The sequence below is a fragment of the Sapajus apella genome, unplaced genomic scaffold (genome assembly GCF_009761245.1).
Source record: "Sapajus apella isolate SASKATOON/1434 unplaced genomic scaffold, GSC_monkey_1.0 scaffold13, whole genome shotgun sequence".
NCBI lineage: Eukaryota > Metazoa > Chordata > Mammalia > Primates > Cebidae > Sapajus > Sapajus apella.
The window spans coordinates 31,058,198-31,074,408 of NW_022436953.1; the positions used below are offsets into that span (position 1 = coordinate 31,058,198).

The following is a 16,211-nucleotide window of genomic DNA, read 5'->3' on the forward strand; positions in this document are numbered from 1 at the left end:
ATTGCACACACATATATACATCCACACACACACATTCACACACATGTGCATACATGCACACATATATACTTCCAAATACACCGTGTATCACCTTCCATGATCTGGCAAGGGAATTAAACTCATGGGCTCTGGGTCCGACAGCTGAGACAGGCTCTGAGGGCAGCTCTGGGCATCTCCAAAGAGCAGGTTGATGGCATCATCTGTGCTCCCAAATTTAAGACAGCTTTGCACAGGGAGGGATGTGCTATTGGACCACAGGCATGGGGTGGGACTGTCCAGACAAAATGGGCCATGGCCACCCCCCTTGCACGGGGTCTGTGAGCACACAGACCAGCTTGGGGATGTGTCTGGCTGCTTGGGCTCTGCCTGGCCTGGGCATGGCTGGGTGCTGCAGGCCCTGCTCTGTGCCCCCAAAGCAGCACATGTTCAGAGTCAGCAGGGGTAAGGGCCAGGCTCTCTCGCTCTGGCAGGCCCCCTCTAGACGGGCCCCTCCCCCATGCATCCCCAGTACAGGGGAACCCACAGCATCCTCAGAATGAGATGCTGGGGTGGGGGGGCCAGGGGGAGGATTGTTGCACCCACTCTGGTCTCTCCGTGTCCCCTGCAGCAACTCCCTGAAGGCTGCAAAGCCCCCAGGCTGGTCTCACAGCTGCACTTCACCAGCTGGCCTGACTTCGGAGTGCCTTTTACCCCTATTGGGATGCTGAAGTTCCTCAAGAAAGTAAAGACGCTCAACCCCATTCATGCTGGGCCCATCGTGGTCCACTGTAGGTACGTTGGGGGCCACGGGGTGGACCCTCGAGGTCAGGCCACAGTGAGGGGACTCACCCTCATGGGCAATGACCAGGGGACCAATATCAGGTGGGCAGAGGTACAGGCAGGGCTGGCATGAATACAAATGTCAGTGACTGAGCCGGGCCCCAAGAACCCTGTGGGAGAAAGCTCTGAAAGCCCCTCTTCACACAAGTCAGTGAAAACCCACCAAAGCCAAGAGGCTCCAGTGGATGGTGGGAATGGAGCTCTGGGCAGGTCTGCTTGGTCACTCTCGCCTTCCCCTGGGAATCCCAAGTCACCTCTGGGAACCAACATAGAAACCAGGGAAGCCAGGCTTCTGCAGGAAGCCCCCCCAAAACACTCTAGCCTTTATGGAAGAGCACACCACGGCTCAGAGGATCCACAGCACAGTCCTCCAGAGCACGCTGTCCTGGAGACCAGGGTCCGAGACCAGGCTACCCCTTGCCAGCTGCCACATCAGCCTTGGTTTCCTCACCTGTGATGAGGACAGCCTCGGGGGAGCCTGTGACTTGCATCTAGGTGGGCTTTGCACAACACAGAAACCACTCACATATAAGCCAAGGCCACCGCCACAGCCTGCTCTCCACCCTCCCTGCTGGTCCACAGAGAGCCCCACTTGTTCCTGTCTGGGATTGGCCTCACCAGGGCATCACTTTGATTACATACTAAGTTTCCAGCTGTTACCGACGAGTTCATTCTGAGTATCACAGCACTGCCAGGGACAAAAGGCACCTGCACGCAGTGATGCAGGCACTCTGCTCCTGTCGTGCAGGTGTTCAGGAGAAGCCGTCTGGAAACTCTGGCAGAACCAGCTTTCCCCAAGTCTGTGCAACACTCCCTCGCTGGGGCCAAGCAGAGGCTGGCCCCACTCCACCCACCCTCCAGTGCAGCCCGTGCCAGGAGGAATGTGCAGGGTCAGATAACAGGAATCTGACAGATGCCACCTCACTTAATGCCCCGAGTCAGGTGACTTTGTTTGCCCAGTTTGACAGAGCGGGAGGCTGGTTCCCAGAGCTGTTGTGTAGTTGATCTGAGGGCCCTCTGCTCCCAAAGGGGCAAATCATGGATGTCAGTCACACACAGAAGAAGACACTGTTTGGTAAATGAGGAAAATTATCCACACAGCCTAATCCACGGCTTACTGCACCAGCTGCTAATGTGCCTCTTAGCAGTGTCAGTGGCTGTCAGAGGACCGGCTTGAGATCACTTTACTGAGACCGCAGCTCCCTCTGGTGGTCTCACTAAAGCTTTGCTCCTAATTAACCAAAAAAAAAAAGTTGGATCAAGTGACCTGGGGCCAGACCTGCCCTTCCCTCCGGGTGTGCAGGCATCTTGCGGGCCTGTCATTTACTTTCGGGGGTGTGTGACTCATGACACAGCATCTTTATCCCCAAAGCGCGGGCGTGGGCCGGACGGGCACGTTCATTGTGATCGACGCCATGATGGCCATGATGCACGCGGAGCAGAAGGTGGATGTGTTTGAATTTGTGTCTCGAATCCGTAATCAGCGCCCTCAGATGGTTCAAACAGATGTGAGTCCTGCCTTCCCCTTGCCCTGGTCTAGCTTCCCAAAGCAAACCCGGATACCTTGGCCACACAGCCGTGTGGGGCCCTGGCCTGGCTTCCCTCCCCACGGCCCTCTCTGCCCATGCATGGGACCTCGGGGACTCCCTCACCCTCATCTTTCCCTTGTGTGCTCACATGAGATGGGGCAATCCTGCTCCCCCAAACAGCGCACGTACACAGCGCCTGGCATGCTCACCAAGGTGAGGTTCTGCTGCTGCCGTTCTCCTTGGTCAAGGATATAAATGGTCATTATCCATGGCCGGTACTCTGACCCTTGCCCTACACCTCCTTGTGCTGGCAACAAGAGAAAGAGAAGAGAGCTGACCCCTTTGGGCTGCCAAGCTGCACACGGGCCAAGGATGCAGGGCAGAGTCGAGGGTGTGGGCGCCCCTGGTCTCCCTGCAGATGCAGTACACATTCATCTACCAAGCCTTACTGGAGTACTACCTCTACGGGGACACAGAGCTGGACGTGTCCTCCCTGGAGAAGCACCTGCACACCCTGCCCGGCACCAGCACCCACTTCGACAAGATTGGGCTGGAGGAGGAGTTCAGGGTGAGTACAGCTGACCTCCTCTCCATCCAGGGCTAGGCAGCCAAGGGCACGTAGAAAACAGGTGACCATTTAAAGGAAGCCTCTTTCAATCACTTGGCCTCTTAACTGACCTCAGAAAAAGCAGGGGCAATGTCAGAGCTGTGATTTACAAGGGAGGAAGGATCAGGTGGCTTTCAGAGCCTCACAGCAGCCCTGCCGGGCACACATGTCTATTTTCCAATGCTCAGGAGACTTCTGGGATGGAGGCGTTTCCTTTGAGCAGGTGCCCTGGCCAGCAGCAGTAGTCCTCGGGTGAGCATCGTGTTCAGGAACATCAGAGGTTTAACTGCGTCACTGTGTCCTTCTCTGCTGCAGAAATTGACAAATGTCCGGATCATGAAGGAGAACATGAGGACTGGCAACCTGCCGGCAAACATGAAGAAGGCCAGGGTCATCCAGATCATCCCATGTAAGGCACCCGTGGTGTGGCTGGGCGGGGCTGGGGCCAGAGGCTTTCATCCCAGAGAACCCACTGACCACTGACCCCTGTGCACCAGGTTCAAGAGCAGGGTGTCCTCGGGCCCCAAGCTAAGGGCTTTTTCATAATGTAAACTTTCCAAAGAGTTGGCTTTACTTAGTGATTTTATTAATAGACTCTATGTTTTGGAAGCTTGCTTGTAGCAACGGACTAAATTTGTCAAGGTGGGACCCTTTTTATAATAACTAAAGGAAGATATTGCTTTGCAGATGACTTCAATCGAGTGATCCTTTCCATGAAAAGGGGGCAAGAATACACAGACTACATCAACGCGTCCTTCATAGATGTACGTACGCTGGCCTGGGTTGTGTTTATGCAGGTGGGATTCCTTCACATGTGACCACACAGACTTGATTAGCTTGTTTTCACAATGAGAAAAGAATGGACATGTCTCCAGAACCTCAACCGTTTTTGTTAGCAGAATTACTTGCTTTCAAAAATAAAAATAAAAAGTAGGCCAGGCACAATGGCACAAGCCTGTAATCCCAACACTTTGGGAGGCTGAGGTGGGTGAATCACTTAAGGTCAGGAGTTTGAATCCAGCCTGGCCAACACAGTGAAACCCCGTCTCTACTAAAGATACAAAAATTGGGTGGGCATGGTAGCAGGTGCCTGTAATCTCAGCTACTCAGGAGGCTGAGGCAGGAGACTCACTTGAATCCAGGAGGCAGAAGTTGCAGTGAGCCAAGATCACGCCACTGTACTCCAGCCTATGCAACAGAGCGAGACGCCTTCTCAAAAAAAAAAAAAAAAAGAAAGTGGACTTTGGAAATAGAAACTCGCTGCTAAGAAATTAGCTCTTTTTGACATTCTGCTTTTAATATACAGATATTTTTTCTTTTACATGTCTGTTACACACCAGTTACATATCCAGGGCCTCTGTGCTCTCTCTTTCATGTGATTTCTGCAATGTGTACCCAGGTAGACAATACAATACTCAGGCTGTCTTCATGCACAGTGGAGCTAGCAGGAGAAGGGCAAAAAGGGGCATTGCAGTGAAGTGCTTGTTCATATTGCCATTTTCAGATGAGAAAATTGTGCCAGAATCCAGTGGGGCCCCAGTGGCGAAATTGGGATTTGAATCCCCTTTTTCACCTCCATCCACAGGGCCCTTTGTACCAGCGTGCTGCTGATGTGGCTGAAACGTAGAGAAACAAGTTAGAATCTAAGTCACCAGTGGTGTTCAGGTGGCCGCAGGCGACCGCCAGTTCCTAGTACCCATTTGTTGATGACCTCAGGGGCTGACAGTGGCGGTTATCATTTCAGATAAGCGAGCCTGTTGACCTGCTTGTCAGGTGTGTGCCTGAGTACCAACTGGGGTCTGGTGCAGACCATGGGAGATGGGAGAGTTTCCATCATCAGGCCTCGGGCTGTCCTAAACACAGGGAGCAGGTCACAGAGCCAGGATGGAAGGAAGTCAGACTCTAACCTCTGCGTCTCCACATGCAGGGCTACCGACAGAAGGACTATTTCATCGCTACCCAGGGGCCGCTGGCGCACACGGTCGAGGACTTCTGGAGGATGATCTGGGAGTGGAAGTCTCACACTATTGTGATGCTGACAGAGGTGCAAGAGAGAGAGCAGGTGAGGGTGCCGCCCAGTCCGGGCCCGTCGGGGGCAGCCCGTGCACATGAGGGGCTGTCGCCGTTCATTACAAATGTCCCGCCTGCCATCAGGGCAAATGCACGAGTGAGACCAAGCCAGGACCACCAGGGAGGGAGAGAGGTTGGAAATGAAAAAGGTTTCACCTCACCCACTCCTTTTTTGGGAGTGAGGTTTAACCGTAACTACCCACTGGCCTTTATTCTTAGCCTACATGGTAACCTGCCCTGAAATTCTGCCATTTTGTATCGGCCAAGATCATAACCTGTTGAAGAAAAAGACATGCATTGACTTTTTCAAGACATGAAGACATTGATATGTGTGCCTAATGGATATTGTGCTAGAAAATTGAATGAGTTAACTCTTCCTTTTGCGGAGATCCACCCATGGCCTTCTTGTATTGTATTTATTTAATAACACAACAAACACTCGTGAATTCACCACCCAACAGTAAAGCCAAGCTTTTACCAACAATGTACATCTGTCTGGGTGCTCCCCCAAGACATAACTACTGCTGTGAATTTGTGTTTTGATTCTTTGCTCTAAAAAGGAACAGCTTTATTGTGATGTAATTCACCTATAATTCATGCAATTCATCTTTTTGAAGGGTACAATTCAGTGGATTGTAGTATATTCACAAAGTTGTGCAACCATCACCACTATCTAATTTGAGATCATTTTTATCAACCCAAAAATAAACCTTGTACCACTAACAGGCATTCCCCATTTCTTCCTTCCCCTAGCCCCTGGCAACCACTAATCTACTTCCTAACCATGGGTTTACCTATTCTGGACACTAATATAAATGAAGTCATACAGTATGTGGTCTTTTGTGATTGGGTTCTTTCACTTAGCATCATGTTTTCAAGGTTCATCCATGTTGCAGCATGAATCAGTACATCATTCTTTTTTACTGACAAATAGTATTCTTTTATGTGGATATACTACATTCAACGTATCCATTCATCGGTTGATGGAAATTTAGGTTGTTTCCACTTTGGAGCTGTTATAAATAACTCTTGCTTGGCCGAGCATGGTGGCTCATGTCTGTAATCCCAACCCTTTGGGAGGCCGAAGTGAGCAGATCACCTGAGGTCAGGAGTTCGAGACCAACCTGGCCAAGTTGGCGAAACCCTATCTCTACTAAAAATACAAATATTAGCTGGATGTGGTGGTGGGCACCCGTAATCCCAGCTACTCGGGGGGCTGAGACAGGGAGAATCACTTGAACCTGGGAGGCAGAGGTTGCGGCGAGCCGAGATTGTACCACTGCACTCCAGCCCTCCAGCCTGGGTGACAGAGCAAGACTCCAACTGAAAAAAAAAAAAAAAACGCTGCTTGAACATTCAGGTAGTAGTTTTTGTATGGACATGCTTTTTTATTTTATACCTAGGAGTGGAATTGCTAGGTCATGTCATTACTCTATGTCATAAACTTGTTTAACATTTTTGAGGACCTGCCAGACTGTTTTCCACAGGAGCTGCCCCATTTTACATTCCCACCAGCAATATATAAGGGTTCTAATTTCTCCACATCCTCAGCAACACTGTCATTGTCTTTTGGATGAAAGCCATCCTAGTGGAGACGTTCTTTGCTTTTAAAAAAAAAATCTTTTAAAATCATACCTGTTTATGGCGACAGAGACTGTTGTTTAGTTTTGCTTGTGTTTGAATTTTATACAAAGAGTATCATTACAGCATGTTGTCTTCTGAGATTTGCTTCTTCCACTCAGAACCGTGCTTCTGGTGATTTTCTATGTTGATGCGTATGCTGTAGTTCAGTCATCATTGTTATTTCCTTATATTCTACCACGCAAACTCTATCGTGCATTAGCTCACGTATTCATTCCTTCTCCTGTCACGGGCACATGAGCTGATTTCATTTTATCGTTTTACAAACAGTGCTACTGTACGTTCTCTTTTTTTTTTTAAACTTTGAGTTCTGGGATGCAAGTGCAGACTGTAGTTTTGTTCCATAGGTATCCGTGTGCATGGTGGTTTGCTGCACCTGTCAACCCGTCATCTAGGTTTTAAGCCCTGCATGTATTAGCTGTGTGTCCTAATGCTCTCCCTCCCCTCACTCTCCACCCTCAACTGGCCCCAGTGTCTGTTGTTCCCCTCCCTGTGTCCATGTGTTCTCCCTACCTGTACATTCTTGTACGTGTCTATGCTGCACTAGGACTGAGATGTATCAGAGTCTACATGCTATACTGAAGAGTATGTGAAAGTTTGAATTTGCAAGATAATTCCTAATTGCTTTCCAAAGTGGACATCAGCAATGTGTAAGAGATATCATTCATCTACATACCATGGTATTCTCAAGTATAGTATTTTCAAGGTGTCCTAATTATTGTTAATTGAAAATTAACAACATGTCGTTGGTTGTGTAGTTATTGTGCATGTATTATCTTTCTGTGGCTCTTATTTGCATCTCTAATTCCTGCAAGGTCAAGCATCACTTCATGTATTTGTGGATGGCATGCTTCCTCTTGTGCCAATTGCCTGTTCCTGGCTTTCACTGACTTTTCTGTGGGATTGTTTGTCCTTTCTTACTGATTTATAGGAGCTTTCTGCACAACCTTGAGACTAATCCTTCATTGGTTTTATGTATTGCAAACATCTTATTGCAGTCTGTGGCCTGACTTTTCACTCTTTTCATGATGTTTGTTGATGAAGAGAAGTCAATCTTATTGTAATCCAGCTTTCAGGTTGTTGCCTCATGACTGGTTAGCTGTTTGGGCTCCTGTCTAGTAATCCTTGTGTACGTACCTCAAAGGGAAAAGATATTTCTTCTTCCAAGAGTTTCACAGTTTTGTTTTTTACCTTAAATCTTAATCCGTCTGAGTTCATTTGTATTAAGGTGGAAGGGTACTACACATGGAGGTGCAGGGTGTGCACTGCCCAGTTCTAGGGAAAGCTGGGGCACTCACATCAACCCCGCTGCGGCGTGAGTCAGGGATCCAATTTCATTTTCCCAGGTGGAAAACCATTTTCCAGCCCCACTGATTGAAGAATCTCTCATTTCTGACATATACTAAGGTTTCATATGTATTGAAGAATCTCTCCTTGCTGACATATACTAAGGTTTCAGATTCTGTTCTGTTCCCTGGGTCAACAAGCATTAATAGGCATTTATATTCATATTCATATTCATATGTTATTTTTTTGGTCAGATTGAATACATTAAGTGGTTTGAGAACAATTCTGCATCACAAACTTGATATCGCCGGCAGCAAATTATTTATTACAGGATTACAAGACTTAATTTTTTAAAATTTTATTCCCTAAGGATAAATGCTACCAGTATTGGCCGACTGAGGGTTCAGTTACTCATGGAGAAATGACAGTTGAGATAAAGAGTGATACCCTTTCTGAAGCCATCAGTATACGAGACTTCCTGGTCACTTTCAATCAGGTATTGTTGAACTAGCTTTGTAAACGCTTGTGGACTAACTGAACCATGCCCTCCCTCCGGGTTCTGCTTGTCATTGATCCAGAATGTGCCCCTATACCTGTCCTGCTCCTTCACTTAGTCCCAGGTGGCTATGAATGGCCAATGGGTTTCAGAGACCATGGCAGGCCTCCTGTACAATTACCACCTCCCTGGCCACCTGACTCCTGTTCCTCTCGCAGCAGAATTATAGTAGCCATTAGCTGGGGCAGAAGGAACAAAGGGGAATACTGAAGCCACAGGGGCCTCTTGGGGCCCTCCTCCAGGTGCCTTCTCAGAGCCCCCCAATTGTCCCTGTTTCCACTGGGTCCTTGGTTCTGTTCAAACTCTCTTTTTGGCAAAGAATGAGAACTCAGGGCCAGCCATGGGTAGGGAGACTCCCTTGTGCACAGGACTTGACGCTGAGCTCTAGACAGTCAGTACCATGAAATGCACCTGCCACTGTTTCCTCCATGCCAGCCACAGAGCCACCTGAGTCACCAGACTCAGATACCTCTCATTTGAGCTCTGAAGGGAAACTCGGGGCCCTGACTTCTTGAGAAAGTGATTCCCTTCTCTCTAGCAGAGCTGCCAGGGATCCCGTAGGGGTTGGGCGGACCTTGCAGGGCTCCAAGTGATGTCCTCTGCACAGCTCACTCCCCCTTGCAGAAGGAAGCACAGCCAGCCACCTGCCTTCTTTAGGGCGAGCAGGTTTCAGCCTTCTCCTTCAGGCTGCCTCGGTGGGGACACTGGCAGCACAGAAGGCTCAGGGAGGGCTCCCAGCCTTGGCCAATCCCTGAGAGGGCAGGTGGGTCTGGGGCCCATTCCTTGGAAGGTAGGTGGCACTGAGACCCCCTCTCCTCCCTGCAGCCCCAGGCCCGCCAGGAGGAGCAGGTCCGAGTAGTGCGTCAGTTCCACTTCCACGGCTGGCCTGAGATCGGGATCCCTGCTGAGGGCAAAGGCATGATTGACCTCATTGCAGCCGTGCAGAAGCAGCAGCAGCAGACAGGCAACCATCCCATCACCGTGCACTGCAGGTGAGCCCCGGCCTGGAGCCCTCCAGGTAGGATGGACACAGGCTGCACGCCCCCAGTACCTGCAGCTGTAGGCAGCAGAGCCTGGTGGCAGCCCCTGGCCCTGGTATTCCCTAGAATCTCCTCTCTACCTCCCCTTACACACATGCATACCAATTTCACTTAAGTGCACACATGTCATTATATCATACATAAGATGCATACATGTCATTTTTTGTGTGTTTTTGAGACAGAGTCTTACTCTGTCGCTCAGGGTGAAGTGCAATGGTGTAATCTTAGCTCACCACAACCTCCACCTCCTGGGTTCAAGAGATTCTCCTGCTCAGCCTCCCAAGTAGCTGGGATTACAGGTACCCACCACTGTGCCCAGCTAATTTTTGTATTTTTAGTAGAGACGGGGTTTCACCATGTTGGCTAGGCTGGTTTCAAACTCCTGACTTCAGGTGATCAGAACTCCTCGGCCTCCCAAAGTGCTGGGATTACAGGCATGAGCCACCACACCCAGTTCATGTCATCTTAACGTACATGCAGAAAGCATTTCAGAGGGAGCAGCTGGGAAACCACGCAAACACACACTTCCATGTGCTTTTGAAGTCATCAAAATCTGCTAGGCAGAGCTCGGAGGACCACACCCCTGGACTTCAGGTTCCTGGGTTGGCTTTGAGAGACTGCCTGGCTGGGCTGCTGTGTGTACACCTGCCCTCTCCCTGGGCTGGGATTCACAGCCATACGAGGAGTCCCAGCTGGGATTGTAGCCACGCTTGTCCTGCAGCCTCAGCCTGGCTCCCAAGTCAGGCCCAAAGGCAGAGGGACCCCAGGGCACATGGGAGACCGCTGGGTCCACAGACAAAGGCATGAAACCCAGTATGCCCTGGGGCTGACGCACGGATCTGGCCAAGCTCACAGGCCACCCACTGGTGTGCCTTTTGTGCCTCTGTCGTTCTGATCATGCCGGACACTTCTGCTGGCAGGGACCACGACACCTGGCAAGGTTCTTCCAAATAGGAGCTTGGGGTGTTTCTATCCTTGGATGGTGCTAATATGCTCCTAAAATGACAATTCCGTTTCTTGTCTCACACCAGTGGCGCCCACTCTTTGTGACTGCCTTTCACCCCCACCCACTGTCCCACCCCTTGTAGCTGGCAGAGTTCTCTCTCTGTGGGACCCCTCCGGGGTGCACTCCTGGCCTGGCCAGTAGGTGGTGCACACACCTCGGTTTTCAGTTTTCCTGGCCCCTTCCTAGAAGTCATTTAGGATAAACTTGAATGAGTTCCATAGGGCAGTGGAGATGCAGAGGTGAATAGATCCCACCTGTGGGGAGGCAGATGTGGGGCAGAGCATTACAGCAGGACAGGAGCCTTGGAATAAGCCCACACATGAGATTATGGCAGCCAGGCATCTCCAGAGCACCTGCTGAAAGAGGCCGGCCCACCCCACCTCCTCCGGGCCAGTTCACCAGGGCCCTCCTACAAGCGCCTGGGCTCTGCTCTGGGGGGTTTGTCAGCAAATGATCATGCTAAATGGAGGTGACTCAAATCGGCCTTGCTGGGAAGTGTCAGTTGACTGTTCCTGTCTGTGGATGCCCTTAAACCGCCCCTCCCTTTCATCATCACCCGTTTCAGAAGACAGCACCTGGCACCGTAAGGAGGGGGTATGCCAGGATTACCTCCTCCCTAGACCTGAACCAGGAGGGTTTGCATTTCTGACAAGTTCCCAGGTGCCGCCCGTGCTGCTGGTCCAGGGACCACACTTTGAGAACCATCGCCTTACGCAAGGAAGAGGGGAAACGGTGACACTCACTTAAAAACTTTTCGCTGGTCCTGACTCATTTGATAAAATATCTGTCTGCTGTAATTAGGGAGGTGTTTTAGGAATTTTATGTTTGCTAAATCTTGCTTAGAAGCTGAGCTACAGACAAATGATCATAAAAATCCAGTCAAACTCAGATCATTTTCAGCTACCTTTGCTTCACTGCTGCTCTGCAGGGCTGAGTGGTCAGCTCTTGGTTTCTCATCCCCAAGTGCAAATCAGATGATCTGCATTAAGCATTTTCTCTCTGCAGTGCCGGAGCTGGGCGAACAGGTACATTCATAGCCCTCAGCAACATTTTGGAACGAGTAAAAGCCGAGGGACTTTTAGATGTATTTCAAGCTGTGAAGAGTTTACGACTTCAGAGACCACATATGGTGCAAACCCTGGTAAGAATCTGAGTAAGGATGTTACCAAAAGAGTGGAGAATTATTTCATGTTGTATTTGATGTATGTTTCATTAAAGGACCTTAAGTACATGGGGGAGGTAGGAAGGTAACATTCCCAAGGAAAAGAGCCAGCTGCAATTTTCACGTAAACCTCTGCAGAGCCCACCTTCCTTGGGTCTCTGACTTGGATATCCTCTGGGCAAGACTCGGGAGGAGGGGCCTGTCCACCAGTTTCAATGTCTGAGACCGCTTGGAGAGACACACTGAGGATAGGAGCTTTTATGTCAAAGTGAACTGTTCTACGAGATTTCAGTGTGCACTGAAACACATAGTTTGTTGGGGTTTTTTTATTTGGTTGGTTGGTTTTTTTTTTTTTTTTTTTTTTTTTTTTAGACAGTCTCTCTCTGTCATCAGGCTGGAGTGCAATGGTGCAATCTCAGCTCACTGCAAACTTCGCCTCCCTGGCTCAAGTGATTCTCCTGCTTCAGCCTCCCAAGTAGCTGGGATTAGAGGCACACACCACCACAGCCAACTAATTTTTGTATTTTTAGTAGAGACAGGATCTCACCATGTTGGCCAGGATGGTCTCGATCTCCAGACCTCATGCTCCGCCGGCCTCAGCTTCTCAAAGTGCTGGGATTACAGGTGTGAGCCACGGAAAAATATACTCTTATAAAGTTCAAAAGCAGCGCTGAAATGTAAAATCCTGGCACTCGTCATTTCAATGTTACACTCTCCTATGGGGCTTGTTTCCCTGGCTGGGTGAGACTGTCCGAGGACTGGAGGAATCCCTCTAATGTGTTAATACTTTTCCCTGTACATTCTCTTTCATTATGACGACTCCTGCTTTCTGGGTTTCAGAAGCGATTCCTCCTCACCAAATATGACTATGGCTCATGGTGCTAACCCAGCAAGGGCAGTTTTAAAGGCTGGTAAAACGCAGCCTTTTTCCCAAAGCTTCCCACTTAGGACCTGTCTCCCCTGCGTGCTCACTTGCTACACTAACAATCCTGGCTCATGCGGCCCCCTGTGCATAGGCGAGAAGGAGAGGGCCTCGTTAGAGAGGGCCTCCTTCCACATGCCCCTCACAGCAGGGCACAGCGGGAACGAGAGCACGTGAGCTGAGGGCGGGCCTGCCCATCCACACCCAGGTTGGGCTGGAGCTCTCGATCCTCCACCCTGGCTGCACATGAGACCCACCTGGTGGCATTTACCCTCTTCCATTGCCCAAGCCGCCCCTCAACCCAATTAGGCAGAATCTCTTGGGGGTTGTATCCATATATTTAAAGACACCCCACACAACGTGGTTTCAAGGTGAATGCAGGTTTGAAAGCCAATGGACTAGAAAGCTGGGTACCTCCTGGCTCTCACTCCTAAGTCTCTGCTGGCTGTGCCAGGATGGAAACCTGGACAGCTAAAATCGATGGGGGGGAAAAGGCACCTAGGGCTTTCTTGCCGGCCCCAGAGCCCTGATGCCAGCACTTTCAGGCCTTGAGGGCTCTGAGGAGAGGCTGAAGGCTGATTCATGCCTCCTGGAGGTCATGCCTGCCTCTGATAGTCCACGCTGCAGGAATACACAAACTGCAACAGCTTTGGGGGTGGAAAAAGTGGCAGACCATGCCTAAGAGAGGTTTTAAATCAAAATAACAATAGTAATTAGTAAAAACTTAACAGGAGTCCCCTGTAATCCCATCACTTTGGGAGGCCAAGGAGGGCAGATCCCTTGATCTCAGGAGTTCAAGACCAGCCTGGGCAACATGGTGAAACCCCATCTCTACTAAAAATACAAAAATTAGCTGGGTGTGGTGGCACATGCCTATAACTCCAGCTACTTGAGAGGCTGAGACAAGAGAATTGCTTGAACCAGGGAGGCAGAGGTTGTAGTGAGCCAAGATTGTGCCACTGTACTCCAGCCCAGGCGACAAGGTTTAGATTCCATCCAAGACCAAAAAAAAAAAAAAAAAAAATCCTTAACAGGAACCCCTTAAAAAGAAATCCAGTTTTTAAACTACAAGCCAGACTCTCTGGTTTCTTCCCTGTTTTTGATTTGCCGCAGGCTTTCCCAGGCAGTGCCGATGGCCTTCGTCCTGTCTGCCCAGCAACCTCAGTCTGGAGGAGACACTGCCTGTCCCTGCAAAGCTTCAGCTTTTGCTGTCATCCTAGCTTCACAGCTGGACTCCCTCGGGGCTCTGTGAACTTGGACAAGCTCCTTCCACTTTCTGGGCTTCAGTTCCTTTCTGTGGAAAATCGGGATGATGGTGCAGCCCTTAGAATCACTGCGCAAATTTTGCTTTAAGTACGTCAGGGGCTCTACAAGGGCCTGGCCTCTGGGACGTGCCCAACAACCTGTGGCCAAGACCATCTCTCTAAGTAGCAGCATACAGCGCTTCCTTAGTCTTTTTAGGGACTCACAGCTCTCATTAATCTGCCTGGTCTGGCCAATGGATTCTATTTTCGAGAGCATCTAGCGTTCAGGTGTCCTCCTGTCTCAGCTGTCCTCTTCCTGACCCCGGCTTCCCCCTCCATGCTCCCTTACTGGGAAGCTGCCCTCAGATTGTGGCTGTCATCTGTTCTCTGTTGCCTGGTAACAGCTTGACAGAGCACTTTGTAACCTGACTTTTAGAGTCAGAGTCTAGTCCAATGCCCATCCCATGATGAGTGCTCCAGAGCAAGTGGTGAATCGGCAAAGGAATGAGGGAGAAGTGAGTCGCTAAATAACTGGCAGGCGTTGGGCGCTGTGCACCCAGCTGCCTTACACACGTCGTTCTCATTTCATCCTCATCGGCCACTTGCCCTTGGGCCTGCTTCTGCTCACAAGGAGTGTTCTGCAGGCACCTCCAGTTAGGAGGGCTGAGAGGCCTGCCTAAGATCTTCAGGTATTAAGTGTCAGAATGAGATTCAAACTCTGACTCCAGAAGTGAAGGGCTTAACTAATACTCTGTGCTGCCAGACCTAATGTTTGGCAGGGATATTTTGGCAAAAAAAAAAAAAAAAAAAAAAAACACAGGCACCAAAACATCATTGAGCAAAGAGATGATCACTGCCATGCAGGTTGAGTTAGCCCTGCAGTGAGCACAGTGGCACAAGCCAGTTTCCCACTGCCGAGCACTCAGGAAAGACTTGCTCCCAGCATCCTAGGTAGGCTTTGGTTGGAACTGAAATCCCAAAAGCCACAAGTACGTCTGTGTTCCTGGAGCCTTGTGGCTTGACCAGAAATGTCTATCTGTGACCTGGGGTGTGGCTGTGTCATCCCAGCACACTGTCAAAATACACTTCATCCATCACTGGCCCCAGTGGCTTATACTCAAGACAACATGGGATGGTCAGCAGTTCACTGCCATGTTTGCTGTGAAAACAGAGTAATTAGCGATCGCCTCCATTACCATCCCATGCTGAGCCAGCTTTGATATTCAGCTGATGTTGCTTTCAGTTGGAAAAGTCAAAAACCAATTTGCACATATAACAATTTATGCATGTCATGAAAATCTTTGCTTCTTTAAAGAGAGCCTGTATTAAATTCCTAGAAGGAATTAAATTCCTTCTAGGAATTTAATTCCCTTTCTTTCTGAAGGCTGGGTGATCAACTGCATGTCTTCATAGCCTGAAGTGAGGACCCTACAATCCGGTCTTGGCTCTTCCAACAACTTCATGCAAATTCAGGAGCAAAGTTTCAGGCTCATTTTTTCTTTCTCTGGAAAACCCAGCTCCTTCCCATCCTGGCCAGGGCAGGATGCAGAAAGGGCTAAGCCAGCTGTCTGGCATCTTTCCACCCAAAAGCATTTAGATATTTGCTCACCATGTACTGAGAGAAGCCCAAGGCCAATGTGCTGGAAAGACGCAGGGAGGGTGCTGAGGACAGCTCTTTGTCTTTCAGGCTTCCCAAGCTCATGTATCCCACCCAGGGGCCTGGGAATATTGGCTCATATATAAAACAATGACCCTTTTGTATAGTAAATTTAGGCTTTAAAATAATCTAGATGTGCATTTTATTTAAATTTTATAGATTGCTTTCTTATGTTATAAATTTATTTGGTAATGTTAGTACTCTGTTTTTCTTTGCTCTTTTCTTTCTCTCTTTTTTTTCTTTGAGACAGCGTCTCACTCTGTCACCTAGGCTGGAGGGCATGGTGCAGTGGTGTAATCTTAGCTCACCGCAATCTGCCTTCTGGGCTCAGGCAATTCTCCCACCTCAGCCTCCCTGGTATCCGGGAATACAGGTGTGCACCACTGCTCCCAGCTAATTTTTGGATCTTTTTTTGATAGAAATGGGGTTATATCATGTTGCCCAGGCTGGTCTGGAACTCCTGGCCTCAAGTGATCCTCCTGCCTCAGCCTCCTAAAGGGCTGGGATTACTGACATTGAGCCATTGCACCTGGCCTGCTTTTTTTTTTCCAATTCAAAAATAGTTGTTTTCCAGTTTCAATGTGAAAGTTCCAGACATTTTACTCAGCCCATTAAATACACTAACTTGAAACATTAATACACTGACACGTTTTATGTAGGAAAACAGCCTT

At 49.4% G+C, this 16,211-nt stretch overlaps 1 protein-coding gene across 5 annotated transcripts in view; it reads left to right on the top strand.

Annotated features, from left to right (window-relative positions):
* PTPRE (protein tyrosine phosphatase receptor type E) overlaps window positions 1-16,211 on the top strand; it is a 177,120-nt gene that overhangs the window by 157,721 nt on the left and 3,188 nt on the right. For all 5 annotated transcript variants that reach the window (XM_032282005.1, XM_032282003.1, XM_032282006.1 and 2 more), the window contains 9 exons: window positions 608-771; window positions 2,192-2,327; window positions 2,767-2,916; window positions 3,271-3,364; window positions 3,643-3,719; window positions 4,883-5,017; window positions 8,324-8,449; window positions 9,335-9,501; window positions 11,561-11,696. In XM_032282005.1, the coding sequence (XP_032137896.1) occupies window positions 608-771; window positions 2,192-2,327; window positions 2,767-2,916; window positions 3,271-3,364; window positions 3,643-3,719; window positions 4,883-5,017; window positions 8,324-8,449; window positions 9,335-9,501; window positions 11,561-11,696 (1,185 nt within the window). The remainder of the gene's footprint in view (window positions 1-607; window positions 772-2,191; window positions 2,328-2,766; window positions 2,917-3,270; window positions 3,365-3,642; window positions 3,720-4,882; window positions 5,018-8,323; window positions 8,450-9,334; window positions 9,502-11,560; window positions 11,697-16,211) is intronic.